This window comes from Rhinolophus sinicus, linkage group LG16, assembly GCF_036562045.2.
Source record: "Rhinolophus sinicus isolate RSC01 linkage group LG16, ASM3656204v1, whole genome shotgun sequence".
Lineage (NCBI taxonomy): Eukaryota > Metazoa > Chordata > Mammalia > Chiroptera > Rhinolophidae > Rhinolophus > Rhinolophus sinicus.
This window is the reverse complement of record NC_133765.1, coordinates 32,333,454-32,355,124: the sequence shown is the minus strand read 5'-3', so window position 1 is coordinate 32,355,124 and position 21,671 is coordinate 32,333,454. Positions and strand designations below refer to the sequence as shown.

Here is a 21,671-nt window from a genome sequence, read left to right as displayed (position 1 = left end):
AGAAGGCGGGGCCCTGGGAGCGACAACGATGCTATCCAATGGGCCGACAACTGGACCGCCCCTGGCCAATGGCCGCGCTCCTTCGCGACGGTCGGAAGTGGTGAGGCGACTCTAGGGGCCGTTGTTCAGTGCGGGGGCTGACTGAGGGGCTCAGTATCCGTGGCTAGCGGCTCGGCTAGACGTGCTTCTTCTTTTCCGAGGTGAGTGTAGCGGCGGCCCGCGCCTGGGGAACCTCCAGCAGCCTCTAGTTCGGGGAACGGCAGATATCCCGAGGGCGGGGTGTGCGCTAGGGGGCTCTAGGCCTGGGGGTCGCGGCCGCGAGGAGAAAGATGCCTGTGTCTCGGCGTCTCCCCCAGCCTGAGGGGCAGGCCGCGCTTTCTCCTTTGGGAACCGGAGCCTCAACAGCCCCCCGCGGCGCCATGGCCCCTGCCGAGTCTTGGTCCCTAGCGGCTGGGAGGCGGGTGTCGTCCCGAGCACCTCGGGGCCACCGCGCCCGGGGCGGCGCTAGTCCGAGCCTCAAGCTGCCGGCGTGAGGGGTCGCGGGCTCTCGACGGAAAGATCCGGGTTCGAGTCCCCACTTTGACCAACTGTGGGGCCGGTAACTGTCTTCCTGGACTTCCGCTTTCGCGGGCTCTAAAATGGGGATACTGACTTGCACCTAGTAGGGTTAAAAGATTGCCGTGGAAAGCGTTCAGCAAACAACAAAAGCACCGTAAATGTTAACGGCTGCTCTTTGCGAAGCTCGGTGTTCTCTCCACACGCTACCCCGGCCTCCCTGGGGGAGGGGCGTTGGAAAGCGCCTCCTGGGTCTGGTTCCTGAAGTGGTAGCTCCGCCCCTTCGGGCTGTGGAGCGGCCCCCGAAGTCCCGGGGGTGGGGGGGAGCTCCTAACGCTGAAGACTTAACTGTACCAAAGCACCTCCGTGCATTCGCACATTCACGCCTCACAACGGCCCTTGAAGTATTGTCAGTGGTCTGCGTGAGCAATGGGAGGCCCAGAGAGATTAAATCACGTACCTACTGAGTGGCAGAAGCAGAATTTGACTCTCAGAGTGGCCAACTCTGAGCCCTGCGTTCCATCCCCAAACGCCTTACAGCTAGAAAACCCGTTATTTCCTCATCCGAGGCTCTGGCCTGGGTTTAATGGGCTGGACTAGATCACACCTAGAATCAGTCAGGCCTGGGAAACGTACCTGTGCTTCCCCCTTTTAGGAACGTGATTTATTTTCATAGCTAGGTGCTTCCCATCCCTAGTTCATATTTCATATCAGAGCGGTTTTCTTGAATCATGTCACTTCTTAGTTTAAAACCCTTCTGTGGTTTACCATTGAGTTTGGAATATAATCCAGTATTTCTGTCCTACGTAATAAGGCTTCTTGAATCGTTCCCTTTTTCATTACGCTCTTTCAGGTCTACGTTTGCATTCTCCTTCATTACCTTTTAGGCCCACTGCCTGGATAGGTGTTTCCCCACTCCCATCTGCTGTCTTTTTCTTTGCTGGCTGGCTTTTTCGAACTTCAGGTCTTAGTTTAAATGTCATCTGGTAAGAAAGTTCTTTCCTCACCACCCTTACCTAAAGTAGATTACCTCCACTCGCTTCTTCGTTTGTCTGGGTACTGTTCCATCAAAATGCTCACCTGAAGGTATATGTATTACTTTGCTTATTTTTCTTTTTTACTAAATTGATCAGTTGAGTCAGACACTTTTTTTAATTTGCAAAGTATTCTTAGTGCCAGGGCACAGTGTCTGGCCCTAAGGTCTTAATTAACATGTTGAAGGAATGAATGAATACGGGTTTTGAAAAGTTTGGTGATGTCAAAACCATTAAAGAGCCCTATTAGGGGGCAGTTGTTAAGACCATTTTTGCTTCATGGAAAGGAATAAAGTACATATTGGTGATAAAGTTGCTGGCACTTTGCTTTCTGCATTGATACCTTGTTTAAAAAGAAGGAAAAACTTCACAGTGGAGAAACCCGGCAGACACTATCTTCACTAAGTGATCAAAGTTAGCATCACCTGGAATAATCAGCCTGTTGACATCATATGCTTCCTGATATACGCACCGAGATGAACACAGCGTCACTTCTGTGGTATTCTTGCTGAATATATATTAATCATGAGAAGACATCAAACAAACCCAAGTGGAAGAACGTTCTACACAATAGCCATTACACTTGACAAGGTTACGAAAGATGAAGAAAGACTGAAGAAATATCCCAGATCAAAGAAGACTAAGGAGAAATAACTAAATGCCGTGTGTGACTCTGGATTTGATCCTGAACCATTAGCGGGATGATTTGTGAAATAGAGATCTATAGATTAGATACTAGTATTGTATTAGTATTAAGTTTTCTCTACATTTGATAATCTTACTATGGTTATGATGTTTTGGGTAAAGAGTATATAGGGGTTCTTTGTGCTGATTTTGCAAGTCAAATTATTTTAAAATGAAAATTAAAAAATAAGGTAAAACCCATGTGTTGGGTCTTAAATAAATTGCTCTAAATGCACATTTTCTGTGCTGTACTTTTTTATTCTGTTTTGCTTGTCACTCTTAAAGCAGACATGAAATTGAAAATTACCACTTCTTTCTCTGTAGTTTTCAGGAAGAGCTAAAGATGGCTGAATTTCTAGATGACCAGGACATTAGACTGTGTGACAACTGGTAAGAAATTAAATCTAAGAAATGTTATTGGAATGAGGACAAACTAGTTTCTGTAAACAGTTAGGTTATTTATTGGCAGGTTAAAATTGGAGTCATATAATATGTCGTGCAAGTATATGGGACAAGCCTTTTTAACACTTTTGGATAAAATTGCCTTTTTAGTACTTTGACAAGATGGTTGGTTTAGGTATCATAGTGTAGTGACTGGAGTGATAGGATGAAAGTGGGAGTCAGGGCTTTGGCTCCTGCCTTTAATTAGCTAATGGCTTTTGGCAAGTTACTTGTTTGCTTTGGAGTCTCACTTTTCTGACCTATAAATAAAGGAATTTAGTTGTCTTTCTGAAAAATGTCATCATATATTTCAAAAAAGATACTGAAAATGTATGGACTAGATTAATGTTTTTCCAAGTGTGTTGCAGGGATTTCCCTGAGTGGCTACAGTGGCTGGTTGTCTTGGGGTTGATTGGGAACAAGGTTTAGTGAGCTTGGCTCTCCATCTAGTAATGAGAGCAGTTCAACCAGAGCTGCTGAACTGTTTTTATAAAGGATTTTGCTGAAGGAATGTTTCACTGCTTTAAAAAAGATAAAAAGTCTATAGTCTTCTGGCAGTCCAGATTAATCATTATCATTTTCTGATTCCAGAACTGTTAGTGAAGAGTGGGCACAGTCTTTGAATGTTCAGCTTCCTGTTTTGGTGTTTTTAATCCATGTGAGAGACAAGAAAGAAACTCTTTCTTGCTGAAATGAAACTTAGGAGTGCAGCCACTAATCATCTGATTCCTGGTGGGGATTTCTCAAGAACTTGGTATTTTAGTGCTAATACGAGTGCTCTTACTAAAAGCTAAAGAAAGCAAATCAGCACTGTCTGTGTTATGTGTAATTTAACAGATTGTGGTAGAAGGAAAGAGAAGTTGAATAAATCGTTTGATGCATCGTTTGATGCAGATTAATGAAATGTTCGGGCCAGATAACAATTTTTTTTAATTGCCTTTTTTTGCTCAGCTTTTTGGTAGAATGAGGATATAATCAGAGCAACTGCTGGTCACAATATTCTTTTTCTGCATGGAGTTAAGATTTCATTTCTCTGAGAGTGTCTTGCCTTACAGGGCATGTTTTTCCTACTATGTGCCACTATCACTTTCTGCCAATTAAAACACCATTTTAGCTTTGTTTGGGTTTAACATGTACTGGTACTAATACAAAGTAATCGATACAAATAATCACAAGAAAATATTATTCTGATTTTATAAGAACAAACATTGGTTTAGCATCAGTTAAGATACTCTTGTAACAGTCCACTCCCATCTGAAGGAATCTGAAACCTAGGACAATATATAAATAACTATGCCAAGGGAATTTTTAAAAAGAGTAAGTTAATGGAAAGCTAATGAAAACAAGGTTATTCAAAGCCAAAACAATTTGTTTAAAGAAAAGAGCAGATTAGCAAGGAAGGCTGACTGAGCCAGCACAGACCTCTCATCTAAGTAGCCCTGTTAAAATTCCAGGTTTTAAAATTTTGTCTTTAGAGCTGTATTCCTATTGTTCTGTAAGAGAAGTTAAGGTACTTGTCAAAATATGAGCTGCGATTAGACCCACTGGTCCAGTAAAAAGAGTAGTTGGTTGTGATTGAAGATGTTTTTGCATGTTATCTCTTTCTTACAGTATCCTCTGATTAGAGGGAGCATGTAGTTGTAGAAAACAACCTCATTCAGTTTTTCATTTTTGCGTGTGTTAAATAATTGACCTCTGGCTTGTTTGCGTATTGTTTGGAAAGCTGCTGGGAATTTTTCTGGAAGTCTTGGTTTGCTTTTCAGTCATTTCTATCTAAAGTGAAATTTCATTTTTAACTTGCTAGTTCTTGGGCATTCTAGCAGTTTTATCTATATGGAATTGTGTTCTCACTTAAAACATCTTGGTTTTATCTGTAGGTAGGAAGTGAGTGTATTAGTATTTTGTCTGGTTGGAATGTTTGGTGGGATTATGTTGGCAGTTCAATTGAAAAAGAAAACAAAACCAGCAGACGACTGTTTCATGTAATCATTGCAAATATCTTTTATCTTTTTCTTTCAAGGTTTCCCAAGAGGTGAAAATGTGTAATAGTAAATGCTCTGTAGTCATACCTGACAAGTGCTTTGATTCTTTCTTACGGTTATGTGGTCCTTAACATTTTAATTCTAAAATTTAAGTAGCCTTGTGCATATAGAATGCTTTATGTCAATAGATTGTCCTGAATAGCCCTATAAAATAAAAACTGTCGACATTTATTTTCTTGATATTTGCTGTTAACATTATTGTCAAAATTATGAAAAAGGAACCCAGACTCTCAACACCCTAAGCAGTAATTACTGGCTTTAGTTTTTCCTGGCATTTGTGCACATGTGGTTTACAATAATGATATAGTTCTGTTTTCACTTTGTTGGTGTACCATATTTAACTTAGCTGTTCCTTATTGTTGAAACATTTTTAATGATTTTCATTTTTTTACCATTTTTATAACGATGAAAATCTTCCTAATCCCAAGAGTGGGATTACTGGGTTAAAGAGCATATCATCTTGTGCTTCAGGAAATGCATTTTCAGGCTACATTTAAGCAGTTTATACTACCATTAGTGATGTGTTAAAATGCTAGTTTCACAACATCAGTTTGACACCTCAGAGGTATTGTGAGTTCAGTTCTAGACCACGGCAATAAAGCGAGTCATAATCTTTTTGCTGGTAGAAGTCTTGCCTTCAGTCTGTAAAAATGCAACATCTGCGAAGTGCAATAAAGCGAGTTATGGCTGTTGTGGAATTCACTAATTTTAATTTTTGTTAATTTAATAGGTTTAGATGATAACTGGTATATAGTTTATTCCACTACATATTTTAATATTCTACAGTTTTAAGAAATTTAAACAAAATTAATTTAAAACCAGTGGTTTCCTTAGAAAGCTAGGGATTTTGGAGAAATAGGGGAAGTTAAATCTGTCAAGACATTGGTAGTTTCCCTCTTTATCCATTTGAGTTTTCTTCCCATCCCCCACAGCTGGTTATTCTTCTGTGTCACCTTTTGGCTTTGCTATGACAGCTTCCTTGATAGTTCCATCATTGGGTGAAAATGAATTTATTTGGTGTCTTGGTCTTTCATATGGGGAGTTATGACTATAGCTTGAGGCACATCAGTCCTCCTCCTTTGAAATGTTTCTTAGACTGAAGAGTAAAACTGTAAAAGAAATAAACTACCTACAGCTTAGCATGGAGGAAGGGTTCCTGTAGTATTCAGCTTCAGAGGCAAAGTAGGTTATTAAAGATTTGTTGTATAAATATCTGTATCCTGTTAGGTATTTTATTTTTCTGAAATTTTATTCTAGGTAACATACTTACAGGCACATTCTTTTAATGCAGTCTTTGCTGGACTGTGAAATTGGAGTTTACCAGGGGTCATATCTAGATGAGTAAAAAGTTAGGCCTTTGAATACTATGTGCCTCTAGTTTGAGTGTATATGTCCTCTTGTTAAATTTATTTTTAAATTATAATTGACATAAAATATATTAGTTTCAGGTATACAGCATAGTAATTCAACATTTATGTACCTTACGAAGTGATCACTACAAGTCTAGTAACCATCTGTGCATAGTTATTACGATATTAATGACTATAGTCCACTCTTATTAAATTTAAATGGTCTTATTTTTTCACTTAACATTGTCATTCTTCTCCCTTTTCTGTAACTTAGATATTGGATTCCTTAAACTAAAGGAGAATTGCAAAAAGTGAGTGAGGAGACAGGCCTGGGGAAAGGGGTTCAGGACTTCATTTTTGTATAGTTGTGCCATGAAGTTTATACCAACCCAGCCAGAGCAAATGGTCCCGACTAGCGTGCAGCCTGCTTTGAAAAGCATGCGGTTCATAAAGGAGGCAATTTCCCGACCCTGCTGGCTATCCCAAAGCTGGCATCTGCTCTTGTTGGTTTGACTTTTATTTTTATTTTTTTAATTGGGAAATTTTTAATTAATAACCATCAAATGCAGTTTACATTGATGACTGCAATACTGAAACTGACATTTAAAATATTTTTTTCTCAAAGGAGGTTAGGGATTTTCTTTTTTCTGGGAAACATGGAGATCAACTATGAGCATTAATGTGGCCAGTCTAAGTCACTGTGGTTTATTAATGCTGATACCTAAACAGGTGTCCACGTTTCCTGTCTAAATAAGGTAGACTGGGAACTTCTTGTATAGCTGAATTTTAGCAAAAATTCCATGAGCTAATTTAGAGGAATGTCACAATTTTGCAGTGCAAACTCATAGAACTCTACATTGGGATCACTTTTTTTGTTTTAAGTGCTTCTGACTTGAGAATACAGGCAATTTTTCTTTCCCAATTCCTTAGAAAAATATTTCTGCAATAAGTCTTGGGTCTTTTTCACTATACTGGGTTGTTTTTAAGAAAGATTATCAGCTCTGTGGTTAGTTTCCCACAGTTGATAAAAATCTATCAAAAACATAATATAATTTGCCGAGAAAAAAGTTGTTTTTCAAAGGCTGCAGGAACAGGAAAGAAAAAGTTCTTATTTATATGAGCACAAACACTTAAAGCTGGTCATATTGCAGGTAAATTCAGTATGGTATTCAAAAGTTCTATAAAAATGAAGAAAAGATGCATATTTACTTCCATTGCTCCACCAGTCAAATATTAGGTTTGCGTAACAGTTGCACTGTAGCAGTTTACTGGTCTGATTTAAGAGTTCCAAAGTTCTTTCTGTTGGCCCAATAATGTCCACATCCCAGGTAAATTCAGTTAAAAAAACAAAACGGAAATTAGGGCCAAGATTCCATGTAACAAAGCACAGCAATATGCTTCTAGAAGTTGCTGTCCTTCCCTAGCTCATACAGAAATAAAAATTTTGGAAGCAGAAAAAATACACCATCTAATAATTCTAGCAGTGAGAATGATTTCTGAACCATTCTGCCAAGAAAATATCACTGCAAAGCTGGAAGGTAGGATCATGAGAAGAAGACAATATCCAAAGACACTTGCCACACATCCAAATAAAATACCGTAAGTTTAATAAACAAAACATTCCTCGACATCCAATTGCACTGATGCCATCCATATTCATGGCCAAACTGGATTTTGCCAGCCAGTAACAATGTGGCTCCAAAAGCAAGGCCAGAAACCATTGTTCTTGCCAGATCAGTCTCATTCATGATGCTGCCATCTACTACTTTGGATATAATACTGTTAGTGTTTCTTGCCAGATGTGGTCAGAATAAAGGTGGCTCATCCTCAAAGTTGTTTCCATAGGATTGGCTGAGATGCAGTTGGATTGTATGTCTGAGTTGACTGGGAAATCTGCCCACTGTATGGTTATTGTGGAGGGACAAATTGGCCTTGCTGCGAGTAGTCATAGCCAGCATGTTGTTTGCTGTAGGGTCTTCCACTTCCTCCACAATCATAGGACTGCTGTGATTGGACATTGATGCTATAACTTGTCTGGTAGAAATCTGTGTTTAAGTTATCAAAGCCTGACATTGCAAATGGCAGTAGCACCAACAGCCTGGTTTGACTTTTAGTAGAATAAAAGCCAATGAGATTAATTACTACCTTAGACTGAGAGTGAAAATAAATTGTAGGCTTTTTTTTTTTTTTTAATCTGGGGCATACCATTGTGCTTTGGGGCAGGGATGGTTTCGGAAAAGCCTAGCTCTTCATGTTGTTGGTTGTGATCAGCACTGATGTCTAGAACGTGAAGCTGAGCTTTTAGAGGAAGTGCACAGCACTGATAACTCATAGGGTTGCACAGAAGATTCAAAACTTTCATTGTTAACTCTTGAAAAGCAGGGGTAGTAACATGCATAAGAGTTTATAGTCGAGATATTCACTAAAGAAATAATGGAGACTAAAGTTTGTACAGGACAGATTTCCATGTGATACAACTGAGTAGATCCGTCAGTAATGCTTGCCTTTTTCTTTTATCTATTTCGGTAGCAAAAAGGAAATTCCTGTGTGTAATTTTACCATCCATGAGATCCACTGTCAAAGGAACATTGGTATGTGTCCTATCTGCAAGGAACCATTTCCCAAGTCTGACATGGAGACTCACCTGGCTACAGAACACTGTCAGGTGAACCACCAAGTACTCAAATGTTCATAAATGTATTATGCTTGCTATTGTGCAGTAGCAAGTGGACATGTTGCCACAAAGCCCATTTATTGGTTCTCACTTCTTACCCTAGGTGACCTGCAAATGTAACAAGAAGTTGGAGAAGAGGCAGTTAAAGAATCATGAGGTTAGTTTCCCTGCAATGTGAAGGGAGTGAGTTACCAGGGGGTCAACCCTACTGAGATTACAGAGCCACATGCAGAGCAGAAAGCCAGTCTGGTTGAGTCTTTGTTCTCTATCAGCTCCACGCACACCGCCTCCCAAAGCCTGTTGAGCCTTCGGCTGTTTGCTGCCAGATTTCAGCTGCATGGCTGTTATGCCTCAGGCACAGGCCGCAGAGCCTTGCCCTTGGAACTGAATCTGTCATGCTGGAGATCGGCTGTTGGCAGCCTCACTGAGTGCAAAGCCAAGTCTGGGCTAGCCCGTGTGGTATGACCCCCTTAGCACACAGCCTGCCTTACTTACATCTTGTAATTTCACTTTGACTTCTTGATCACTTGGTTAGCATGCTGTTTACACTAAAGAAAGTCTTCAGAGAGCATTTGGTGAGAAAGAACATAGTATCATTTGGTCCCTAGTTGAGATAAAACTGTCCATAGTTGAATGAGTGTATATATATACATATATACACATATACATATGTGTATATATGTATATACACACACACACACACACATATATGTAAATTCTGAACGAATTAGTTAAAAAACGAGTCAGTTAAAAAATCCCCCTCCCCAAATAAATCCCAACAACTATTTAGTTGGTGATCACAGAGGAGTGTGTATATTTATGTAAAAATTCATCAAGGAATGCACTTAAGATTTGTGCATTTCATTCTGTGTACTTAAAAAAAAATGAGCAATTTATTCATTTATAATTTTAAAAGGTGATTCATATTCAGTGAAAAAAAAGGGAAAATATAGAAAGCAAACAAGCATCACTCAACCTCACAGCTCGGAGATAAACGTCTCATAAGTACTTTGGTACTCTTACCTTCGTTATTTTTTCTAAGCATTTGACCTGTGTTTTACTCAGCCTCACCAGCAAGGAGGATTATGATTGAGGTCACATTAATGATAATGTGTGTTTCTCTGGTTCTGACATCTACCTGCTGTATAAAACAGCCTCCAATCACTTGTCCCCTCTTCTAACTTCTCACCCAGATATTTCTGGGATTAATTAACATGGTAATGTACCAGTCATTACAAAGATATAAGGACAAAGTATTTCCTAACCTTCGTGCAAGTCATACTATGACAGTTGTAGACTAAAGAGTTTTTAAAAATCTTCCTTAAAAAACGTTTATACATTATTCGCTGTTGTGAGTTTCTAGCACCTTTTAGGGTTGTTAAAGCACTTACTATATATATTATTTAGTATGTGTGGACAATTACTTGTTTTGCTGTTGAGTAACTTAAAACAGTGACATTTTTCTAATAAAGCTTTTTTAAAAAATCATCTTTCTGAATTGGTGTTAAATACCTGGTAGGTTATTTTAAAGCCACAAAAACATAGATTTAAAAATTGCTTCCCTTCCATGCCTGTTCTTGCGTCCACTTTATCAGTTTCTTGCATTTTCTACAAGAGCACATACAAGCATCGCTAAAAATGTTTGAAGTAGCATTTAGAATAGAACTTGGATTTAATTTGTATGAAAAGGAACTTGTTCTTTGGCACAGTGGTTGTAAAGCATCTAAACTTTTGAAATGATATTACATTAAAGTTCTGAGCTTAAGTTCTCAAGTTTTGGAAATATCACAGTAACATATTTATATCTTTTTAATTTTTTTAGTGCTTTAGTAACTATTTCAAATTAAGTATAAAAGTTTTGTCCTTCATCTGCTGAGTACATTTATACTCTTGGGTCATTTTCACTGGCGATTCCTGGCTTATTTGGTCAATTTAAAGCCAGTGCTATATACAGATGTGCAGATTAGAAATCTCAGTGTCTTTCTAAAGGGCAGTCTCTTTTCCTTATTACCAGGAGTAGTAAGGGGAAATTGGGCTGCTGGAGCTTTGACAAACATCTGATTTTGCTGTGCTGCTACTGTTTGCTCCTGGGCTTCTCTGGCTGATTTTAGGTTACTTTGTAATCTGCAGAAAATGTTGATAAGTCAGTGTAGCTGAGGGAGTAGATTCCTTCTAAGAGTTTCCTTCCCTTTGTAGAACCTGGTGGCAGGGTCAGAGAGAGAAGCTGTGATTCTTAAATACATAGAAAAACGTGGCAGGCAGGTGAAGCTTGGGTTGGGAGAGAATATTGAAGTAAATACCTTTGGCTTTCCTTGCCCTGTGTTAAAATATGGCCTCTTTTAGATTTGTATATTAATGGCCTCATTACTCTGTGTTACAGGAGACTGAGTGTCCTCTACGGCTTGCCCTTTGCCAGCACTGTGATTTGGAACTTTCTGTTCTCAAACTGAAGGACCATGAAGATTACTGTGGTGCCCGGACGGAGTTATGTGGCAGTTGTGGGCGCAATGTCCTGGTGAAAGATCTGAAGACTCACCCTGAAGTTTGTGGGAAAGATGGGGAGGAAAAGAGAGATGAGGTGGCCATGCCAACTAATGCATATGATGAGTTTTGGGGTCAAGATGAAATCTGGATTGCATCCCAGCTCAGACAAATTCAGTCTCTGGATGCACCCACGAGACTTCTCCGAAGGCCTCTGAGAGCCTTTGATGCAGACCTTTTCCATAGTAGGACTACCAACCAAAGGAACATGACAACCCAGTTTCCAGTTCAGAATAATCTAGGTGAGTTGTGTTTGGGATTAGAAAACAAATGGTGTCAAAATCTCAGGGCAAATGGGAACAGGGCTTTGGGGCCAAGTAGATCTTTGTTCTAGAAACCTGACTGTAGCTAGGTAACATTAGGAAGAATACCTAACTTTCCTACAGATGGGAGTAACAGAATCTCTTTGCTGTTGGATTGCCACTGGATTAGATTTAGAGGGTTGGTGGTGATTCCAGTGCTGTGAACGGCTAACATTTACTGAGTATACCCATGTGCTTCAGGCATTTGCAAAGCGCTTTGCATGTATTGTTAACTTATTTCATTCTCACAACAGTCTTATGAGGGTAGGTAAGTGGTAGAGCTGGGATTCGAATTCAGGGACTCTGACCCCATGCTTTAAACCATTCTGCTTTAATGCAGAAAATATATGGAAGTTTGTTGAACACAATGCCTGTCTCAATAGTTACAGCTCAATAATACTGCTTATTTACAAAATAGAATAGTAATGGAGCCTTTGGCAATCTTCATATTTGGAATCTTATGAGAACTGGAGGGCTGGGCCTCTTGTTCCTTCATAGATGCCTATACCTGAATATTTGGTGGGCATGGACCTGAGCTAACGGATGGCAACATCTCTAATGTATCTTGAGGACTGTTTGGTTTTTTTCCCAGTGGAAGAACAAGAAAGGCAGGAGAGGAATAGAAGCCGACAGTCCCCCAAAGAGGGCGGTGAAGACAGCACGAATTTGGACTTTATGTTGGCCCTAAGTCTGCAAAGCGAAGGCCGGGCCCCCCGCCTGGCAGAGCAGGACTTCTGGAGGGCCATCTGCGCGGCAGACCAGGCCCGCGACGGGCCCAACGCTCTGAATGACATAAAAGGTAGGTGTGTTCATGCTGCACTAGCCTCTGTCTTTACATTTTAAAAAAAGTCTTAAACTATACAATTCATATAAAATTGAAAATTTTTCATGTGATAGAATTTGCCTCTTTTGTTTGTTCATTGCTCTTCCCACCTTTTATTTTTAAAAGTTGTCAGAATACTAACATTGGATATGTATATACTCGTCTTTATGCACCAATTTTAGTATTTTTCTATTATCTTTATGTATATAATTTTTTCGCCCTGAACGACTTGAGGATAAGTTGCAGACATAACATTTTATCTCTACATACTTTAGCATGTATCTCTTAACAAGGGCATTCTCCCAGGTAAATATCACTCTCAGGAAGTTTAACGTAAGTTTCCTGCTTGTACATAATGGCTGTTAGAGCTTTTTGGTTTTCAAAATCCAGGATTATGCATTGTGCTGAGTTCTTTTTAGGTTATGGTAGTAGTTTCTCTCTCTCTCTCTTCCTCCTTTTAGGACATCACCACTTTGAAGAGTCCAGGCCAGTTTTTTGGCAGAATATTTCTTTCTCAGTTTAGATTTGTCCCATTGTTTTTCCATGTTTAGATTCAGGTTACAGTTTTAGCAGGAATGCTATTCTTCTCAAGGTGTCAGTTTGTTCTGTTATTCATTAAAGTGGGGTCTGTCTGATATCTCCACTGTATAGGATACAGTTTATAACTTATAATAGCTAGATGCAGGATGTTATTTTGAGATGGTTGGGGAACAGGATATTCATACATTCTTTAGCAGTTTTAGTATTCATTGATGTTTCTTGCTTGAATCAAGTATTACTATGGTGATTTGTAAAATGGTAACTTTTCTGTTTCTATCTTTTGTTCTATATTTATTAGTCGTCATTGTTTTATAAGGAACTTTGTTTCATCCCTGCCCGCAATTAGAAACAATTCTTTTTTTCTTAATAGTATTGGACTCATAGATTAAAACTCAGTTTTTAAAAATAAAAGTTGGATTATGAAAAGTGAACCACTCTTCGGGTCTCTTGTTTAGAGAACGGTATGTTTGAGAGATGCACATCATATTTAAAACACCCGAGGTGTCAGAGATTATAGGGACCTGAAAATTAAGCAGCTCTCAGCTGTGGGTTTTTTTTTGAAACTTTTATTTATTTTAAGTGTTTTTCCAGGACCCATCAGCTCCAAGTCAAGTAGTTGTTTCAATCTAGTTGTGGAGGGCGCAGCTCACACTGGCCCATGTGGGGATTGAACCGGCAACCTTGTTGTTAAGAGCACCGTGTAAGAGCACTGCACTCTAATCAACTGAGCTAACCGGCTGCCCCCTCAGCTGTGGTTTTACTTCATGTCACTATATGAATAATGACTCCAAGAACAGGAGGATTAACTCAACATTTTGTTGATTTAGATAAAACAGGAACTGGTCCTGGACCCAGTTTGGGTCTCATGTGGCCCGCTTAAAGGAGGTATAACACTCCTGGTAAAGGAGTGTTAATGGGAACTTGGATAGACAATGACATATTTTTCCTTTTAAACTATTTTTGTATTTATATAATTCTATTAATTTGAAAAATGTAAATATATACGTGAAATATTTTGTTTCTACGATCTACTCTTGACAGTGGTTGGTTAACATGTAGATTAAAAGAGTGCATAAGATGAGTCCATGGTTCCTTAGACGGTTATGTCCCCAATATGTTGAAAAACAATTGTTTTAGGTTGTATTTTCTTCCTTAAAAATAATGTCTTTTGTATTGTAGAGGGTTTTTAGAAATAGATAATTTGCATATGTAATAAAAACGATTGTGTGCACATTAAATGGGTGAATTGTAATAGTATGTAAATCATATCCCAATAAAGCTGTTAAAGAAAAAACAGGTAAGAATCATTAAAAGAAATTAAGACAGTTAAAGAGAATAAAAAGAAACATAAGTCTCTTCACCCACTAATAGTCTAGTTCTCCCCAGAGGTCACCACTTCCAACAAGTTTTGGGTACCTTGTGTTCTCTGTATATTAAAGGATGTGAATGTATAATTGGGATTGTTTAAAAGTTGGTCTTATTAGGGAGACTTTGTAAACTTTTGGGAGCAGAACAAGGCTTTTCAGTGTTTGGCTTTGGATTTTTTATAGGTACTCTCTTTTCTGTCCGGCTGATTTTAAGAGCTTTTTGTCTTGGGGATTCTGTAGTTTCCTGAAGCTTTCTCTGGCTTTAAATTTCTTGGGATTGGCTGGCCTTCCTGATTCAAAAGTTTAGTATTTTTCATCTATATGGAAAATTATCATCCACTATTTCTTTGATTATTGCCTGTCTTTCATTCCCTGCAGTCTCTTTCTGAACTCTATCCTCCATGTTTTTTAATTTATATTTTCCATTTCTTTGTCCTGTGCTGCATCCTGGGTAATTTTTTATCTATCTTCTTATCCATTGTTTAATATGTCCATTGAAGTTTCCACTTCAGTGATAATATATTTTTCATTTGTACTATTTGAATTCTGTTTGATTCTTTTTTCTTCAATGTGTCATCAGTTTAAAAATAGTCTTTTATACCATACGTCGTCATATTGCAATTCCCTTTTTAACATATCTTAATGATGTTAAATATACTTATTTTTCTATTATGTTTGAAGTATATCTATTTTTTTTTTTTTGCTATTTGCTGTTTCTGCTGATTCACTCATGGTGGCTTGCTGCCTTTGTGTGTGTGTGTGTGTGTGTGTGTGTGTGTGTGTGTGTGTGTGTATGTGTGGGTATGTTTGTGGTATGTATTAGCATTACGTCTTCTTATTCTTAGCATTAGTCTTCTGTATTCCTCTGAGAGTCTAGATGCATGTGTAAATTATATAGGTGTTTACGGATACTACTAACTAGGATCATTTTAAATTGAGCTTTTGGCATGGGCTTTTTAAAATCATAAATGTGAATTTATGTAAAAACAGAAATGTAGGTTCTGGATTCAAACCCGTGTATGTAAAGGCCAAACTCTAGTTACTGTTCTTTATTAGAGACTCTTCTCTCTCCTACCCAGAGCCAAAACGTAGTTAGGCACATTTCCTTACCTCTTCTCATTGTTCACCCTCCATTTGTTGAGCAGTCTGATTGAGGCTGTTGTGTTTTAGGAATCCTGAGTTTAATATTGCTCTTACTTACTCACTTAAGTTACTTTTTTTCAGCATCTTTTTTTGATATTTTGTACTGGGAAGATTTTTCATGTTATTTGCCTGCCAGTAATATAGAAGCCTCAGTTTCTCCATCTGTAAAATGAGGGTAATGCAGGATCTACTTCATAAGTCTTTCCTGAGGATTGAAATAATGCACAGAGGGCTTTTAGATTAGTGCCTCGGGTTGTTACACATTTAAATTTCTTTCTTAGTGAGACTAGTGGGTAAGTTACTACTTTACTACTACTCAGGGAATGGTGACAAGTAAGTCTCTTTTTCCATAGTGGCAAATTTTTTACCTAGGGTTTGGTCTCTCAGATAGTTTCCCTTTGAGCATATACAGCCCCACAAACTGCTACATCTCTGAAATGCCAAAGGAAGTCAGACTTCTATATAAAACCCCACCAGGGGGATAACACGTTGAATCAAGTTTGTTTTTGTTCATTTGGAGTCTGACTATGGCCTCTGATATGTAGGTGCAGCTGACGAGACCATGTTGCCTTGTGAATTTTGTGAGGAGCTCTACCCAGAGGAGCTGCTGATCGACCATCAGGTAGGTAGTGAATTACTCGGGCTTTGGGAGGAACGTGTGCAGGCCGTCGTTGGCGGTGCAGGCCATGTGAGGTCTGGAGCAAACTACTGGAATATGCCCGTGGTAAGGACAGCAACTGTGTGTTCACCATGGTGTGACTGGCACAGGGGCATGCAAACAGCCTTTTCCCTCTTGGAAAAAGTAATGTTCATTCCAGCAGGCCCTGTTTGCTTCCTCCACACTGTGGTGACTAGTATGCATCTCTGCTGACCATCTTACAATCTGGTCTCATCTCATGCCACACTTTGATTATTGGACCTGTCCTAAAGTCCTTGCAGTTCCCTGGAAGGGTCAGGGGTCCTTTTTGCACTTGACTTTTTCTGCCTAGAAGCTGTGTGGCTTTCCACCATTGCCTCCTTAACACACCCAATACACAGACCTCTTATTCCTAGAGTTGGTTCAGAAATGCCAGACTAGGCCAAACCAGATCAGAGAGACCAAGGGTATTAAGGGAAGAAACTTCCCTTCACTCAGCAATCCTCAAACACAAAGGCTATTCTCTCATCATTCCTAGATGGCTCAAGAACTTTCAATCATTCAGTAAATATCCATCACCTTTCATATACCAGGTACTGAGATTCAGAAACTGGGAAAACCCAGAACCTGTCCTCAAGAAACTCGGCCTAGTGGTGCTGACAATGGGATCAAGACACCACATCAGAGTGTGATAGGCTGAAAAATAAGTGGGCACAGGACTTTTGGCGCACACACAGGTGGGACGTCAGACCTCGCTTTCAGAGCGTCATTCAAGATGGCCATCTGCACCACTAAGCCGAGTTCATTGAGGACAGGTTCTGGGTTTTCCTAGTTTCTGAAACCTGGTAAATGAAAGGTGTTGGATATTTATTGAATGATTGAAAGTTCTTGAACCATCTAGGAAATATTAGAGAATAGCCTTTGTGTTTGAAGATTGCCCAGTGAAGGGAACTACTTTTTCCCTCAATACTCTAGTTCTCTCTGATCTGGTTTGGTCTAGTCTGGCATTTCTAAAACTGTTAAGTATCCCTTTGCTCTGGGTGAAATATTTATTACCTCATAAGTGGAGTAATATAGTATTTGAATATACCCCTAGTTTTTGGTTTGGGGGCAGCATAAGAAAATTCATTAACAGACGACAAAGAATATTTGGGTCTCTTTTACTGTATAGCTGTGGGAAGAATCTTGAATCTTCAAATTAGTTTAAAAAGAATAATGACGTGAACACAGTAAAAGAAAAAGCACAGAAATGTTTAAAATAAAAGTAAAGTGAGTGTTCTGTCTGCATTCCCTGACCCTTTCTAGTTCTTCTCCCCAGTAGTAAGTATTACTAAAATTTTGTGACTTCTAGAAAATGTTTTAGGAATGTTTTGTCCTCAACCTCTGCTTTTTTTTTTATCCTATGTTTTATGAGACAGACAAGCTGTAACTCTTCATGTGCCTTACCTTCGTTCACTATGGCCAGCACTTCCCCTAAAGTGATGGAGGACCCTGATGTCGTCTTCCAGAAGTTTGTGCAGCAGGCGACAAGCAACCAGCTAGACTCTTTGATGGGCCTGAGTACTTCACCCCCTGTGGAGGACAGCATCATCATCCCGTGCGAATTCTGTGGGGTACAGCTGGAAGAGGAGGTGCTGTTCCATCACCAGGTAAGAGGCCCGGATGGACCTGTCCATTTTACTCCATGCTGACCCTTGTGAGTGAACCTGAGGCTTTCAGAGCTAAGAAAGCTTTTTCAGCCTTCCAGCTGCATGCACAGGTGTTATGAGCTGTCTAAAGTTGACAGTACCTCAGGCCTTCAGACTTTCTCTGCCTTCTGGCATCTGAAACCATTATGTCGCTAGTTGAGGACCTAGGAGCTAGGACTCCATTAAGCAGGAAGGGAGCACTTGCCAGAGGGGTTTAGGCGAAAGCTTCCCTGAGGTCACCGTCACGAACACATTCTGCTTTTGACCAGGGAGGTTCTTCCTGTTGTGGCGTCTGAGGCTTGCATTCCAGGAGAACCTGGGCATCTAGTTCTGGCTTTGCCCTTATGGTTGACCTTGGGGAGGTCCTAACCCCTCACTGGAGACATCGGTAAATGAAGGAATTAGACTAGACAATCTGAAGTCCTTTTTCAGCATTTGCAATCTAGGACTCCAGTCTGTCAGTGAAAAGTCCATTTTCTGCCCCGTCTTGTTGGTTGGGGAAGCTCACACTGTAGGGGTATTCAGGGTCATTTCTGTAGCTGATGCCATGTAGCTGTTGCTAGAACACCACACATTTCATTCCTGTAATAAAGACTTCTGCTTTTGGATCAAGCAGTAGAGAGATTATTGCTTGTAGTCGTCTGGGGGAGACTATGAAATAAGCAACCATGCAAATACTCTACAGTCAAAATATAGACACGCGTTTCTGGGCTGGCAAGAGCAGCCCTTCCTTGATCCCTGCGCAAATCAGAGCGTGCCGTGGGTGTGATGGGATGACCGTGGTGCCCGGTGTATTTCCTCTTAGTGCCAGGCCCTTCCTCTCGGTGGTGTCCGAGTCCCCCCATAAGACGTATTCACCCAACCAGCTGTTCCTTTCCGCCCCCTGCTCCTCTCCTAGGAATGACTCAGTCCAGAGGTACTAATTTTGGTTTTTCTTGTTAGGACCAGTGTGACCAACGCCCAGCCACAGCAAACAACCATGTGACGGAGGGGATTCCTAGACAGGATTTCCAGCCTCAAGAGACCTCACCAGAGCTGCCCAAGAGGCGTGTCAGACACCAGGGTATTGGCCAGGGCTGGGCCAAGCCACAGGTCTGCTGCTGACTCGGGCCCCTGTCCCACTTCTCATCGGCCACTGTCACATGGGGGTTACCCGAATCCCCAAGTACCATGCTCAGGAGGCTCTCACTGGGCTAGTTGTGGTCCTGTGGTACTTAGCGGTCTTGAGCGGAGGTTTCTGGGGGGGTGGCCGTGGGCATAGCCATGAGACATGCGTAGTACTCAGTGCATATTCAGCATGGGACTCCTGTCTGTGTACTTAGTGGGTTGTTTGGAGATAATTTTTAGACCTTCCTGTGGCTGCTCTGGGCCTCTGCTTCGGGTGGCAGTCTGCTTAGGGTCCTCAGTTATCACCATCCCGTTATTATTGTTAAAGAGCCTCGTGCCTGGGCACGTAAACTGCCTTTGCAACAACCACTACCAAGCCAGTTAGAACTTACTTTTCAAGGTTTGCTTGCACACCGTTGTTGAATAGTTAGGAGGCTATGTTTGCGGATTGAGTAACAGGTGTACAGTAGACAAAGTGTTTCCACCCCAGTTCTGGAGACGTGGCTTTCAGCAGCCTTTAGGTGTGAGTGAGGCAGCTGTCTGCTGCCCTTTTCTGTCTTTTTGTTCCTGCCCTGAATCGAACACTGGTAGCAAGAGCAGTCTTTTCCCTAAAGTTAGTGCTCTCTTCTCTTCATAGGAGACCTGTCTTCTGGATACATGGATGATATCAAGCAGGAAACGGCTAAAGGGCCCACCTACCCTCTTCCCCCTAGCAAACCCATCAATAATATGATGGCTGCCTATAACCGACTGTCAACGTCCACGTCAGGCTCCAGACCTGGTTACCAGCCCAGCCCCCCTGGGGTAATGAAGCTCAACAACTTAGACGGCCAGGACGTCCGGGGGCGGAGTCACAACAGCCATAATGGGGCCGTGGCCACTGGGCATGTTCCGGTGCTTCACCCTGTGCGAAATCTCTACCCAGAAAATCTTGTGCCCTCTTTCCCCCGTGGGCCTGCAGGGAGATTCGGAGCAAGGTAAGACCCGTGGCCCAGGAGAGGGGTTTTGAGCAGCTCAGAACATGGGCGTATGGACTTGGCTTGTCCTGTGGCCTGTTTCCAAAACGTTCTTTTGCTCTCCGTGGGTTTTATTTTGTTGGTTGGTTTTGTCTGCTCGCAGAGAGCTGCTTTGCTCTAGCTGGTTCCAGCTCTTTTTGTACCCTCTGAGTTTTCTGACTTTTGCTCAGGGGCATCTCAGGAACTAGTTTCCAATGCTTCTCTTTCAGTGGCAGGAGTGAAGGTGGCAGGAACTCTCGGAGCACCCCCGCAGCCACCAGCTATCGCAACAGAACTGCAAAGGTAAGCGGGGATCCAGCCACACGTGCTCAGTGAGGAGTCAGACGTGGGCAGGGCAGAGGGGAGCAGGGCACCGGGCGCCTGTGGCCGAAGGACTGTTCTGGCTTTTGTTGAGGAGGTGTCTGTAGAAGCAGGACATTTTCGGGGCTTGAAAGGAAGTACTGCCTTTTCACTCTCTCCTTCGTTTGTGTTCTGTTGTCCAACAGGCAACCCCCCCCAAGCAGCAGGGAGCTGGGGATGCAGAGGAGGAGGAAGAGTAATGGTGTCTGCAGAGAAGCGCACTTTGGTTCCATCTTCTCTGCACAGCCACGCTCGCCGCAGTGCAGGCCTCGCCTCTCGGGCTCTGGGCGGGGAGCTTGTACGGATGTTAACTTCTTCTAGGTTATGGCCATTTTGTGTCTTTTGAGATTGTGCTGTGGGAGTTTGGGGGTTGGAGGGAGGGTTAGCAGGGAGGCTGTTGAGCAATGTTTCAGCTTTAGCTGCTGCCTTTTGGCAACACAGAACTATAAGTGTGGCCTCTCAGCCCATCAGGGCACCATCTTTTGACATACTGTCTTCATTGCTTCTTGGTGCTGCGTGGTCCTGGTGGAAAGAGGAGAGGGTTCTGGAAACCTGGTACCCACCAGTGGTCACTCTCTTCCCTACAGGGGCCTAAATTTGGGACCTTTCGGGTATCCTCCCCTGTGTACTGTCCCTCCTACTCTAGGATTTGGGCCTCTGTTGTGTGTGGAGGAGTCTGGTAAGGTGTTCAGGCCAGTTGCAATATATGTTAGGAACAAGGCTTTTGGAGATGAGCTGAGCTAGAGTTGAGTGGATTAAAACAGTCTGCCTCTTTGGCATCTGGCATCGTTGCCTTCGGTTTCTGGCGGGGAGCATGGCTCCTTTGTCTTCACTGCCTTCTGATGGAGAAGGCGGGGGGCTTCCTGTCCCTGCCAGGGCCATGCAGGGCACTGCCCTGATCAGGACGGAGGCTTGAGCTCCAAGGCTTGCTCTGAAAACCAAGTATCGGAGCCCTCATCTCCCTCTTTTAATTTTATTGTTATTATTATAACTACTAACATCCTTGTAATAGAAATAAAGTTTGTACTTGAGTTCAGCTGAGTCCTGTGCTTCCTTCTGTGTGCTCTGTGGAGACCTCGGGGCGGCCGGAGTGGACGGCATCAGGCCTGCCGGGTGGGGGAAGGTGCGCAGGTGCAGGCTTCCTCTGTTCTTCCTGGAAGCTGGCAGATCCACAGTGAGCTCCTCAGTGCCAGACACTCAACATATAGTTTTCTCTGGGACTTGGAGGAAACGGACAGGTTGCTGCAGCTCTGATGATGGTTTCCGGCAGGAGCTTTCTCTGACTCAGTAGAGAAAGGCAGACTCGCCCAAAGCCTCGATCCTGAGAGGAGTTGAGCCCTAGCAGAATTATCCACTCACCCTCAGCACCTCACAGTTTGCACAGGGCCA

At 41.7% G+C, this 21,671-nt stretch overlaps 1 protein-coding gene and 1 pseudogene across 3 annotated transcripts; one reads left to right on the top strand and one right to left on the bottom strand.

Moving 5' to 3' along the window:
• The first annotated feature begins 55 nt into the window (after window positions 1-55).
• On the top strand, window positions 56-21,318 carry TRAFD1 (TRAF-type zinc finger domain containing 1). Of its 3 annotated transcripts, none has more exons than XR_012492552.1 (12): window positions 56-200; window positions 2,598-2,663; window positions 8,635-8,770; window positions 8,883-8,936; window positions 11,160-11,562; window positions 12,215-12,421; window positions 16,041-16,117; window positions 17,551-17,781; window positions 18,763-18,912; window positions 19,565-19,904; window positions 20,153-20,225; window positions 20,429-21,318. XR_012492552.1 is itself a non-coding variant. In XM_019734094.2 (12 exons), the coding sequence occupies exons 2-12, from the start codon at window positions 2,617-2,619 to the stop codon at window positions 20,480-20,482; spliced, it is 1,743 nt and encodes a 580-aa protein (XP_019589653.1). In that variant the 5' UTR covers window positions 56-200; window positions 2,598-2,616; the 3' UTR covers window positions 20,483-21,318. The 3 variants fall into 3 exon arrangements, 2 of the variants coding, with proteins under 2 accessions (XP_019589653.1, XP_019589654.1); XM_019734094.2 differs by having other exon boundaries at window positions 18,763-18,883; XM_019734095.2 differs by lacking the exon at window positions 2,598-2,663 and having other exon boundaries at window positions 73-200; window positions 18,763-18,883.
• LOC109448593 (protein YIPF5) lies at window positions 7,383-8,187 on the bottom strand (annotated as a pseudogene).
• Window positions 21,319-21,671: the final 353 nt, after the last annotated feature.

What these genes read in the sequence shown, in the direction of transcription:
- TRAFD1 (XM_019734094.2), top strand. Translation starts at nt 2,617, where the DNA reads ATGGCTGAATTTCTAGATGACCAGGACATTAGACTGTGTGACAACTG. An exon ending in ATTAGACTGTGTGACAACTG is followed by an intron (nt 2,664 to 8,634) that starts GTAAGAAATTAA and finishes CTATTTCGGTAG; the next exon opens with CAAAAAGGAAATTCCTGTGT. An exon ending in GGCAGTTAAAGAATCATGAG is followed by an intron (nt 8,937 to 11,159) that starts GTTAGTTTCCCT and finishes TCTGTGTTACAG; the next exon opens with GAGACTGAGTGTCCTCTACG.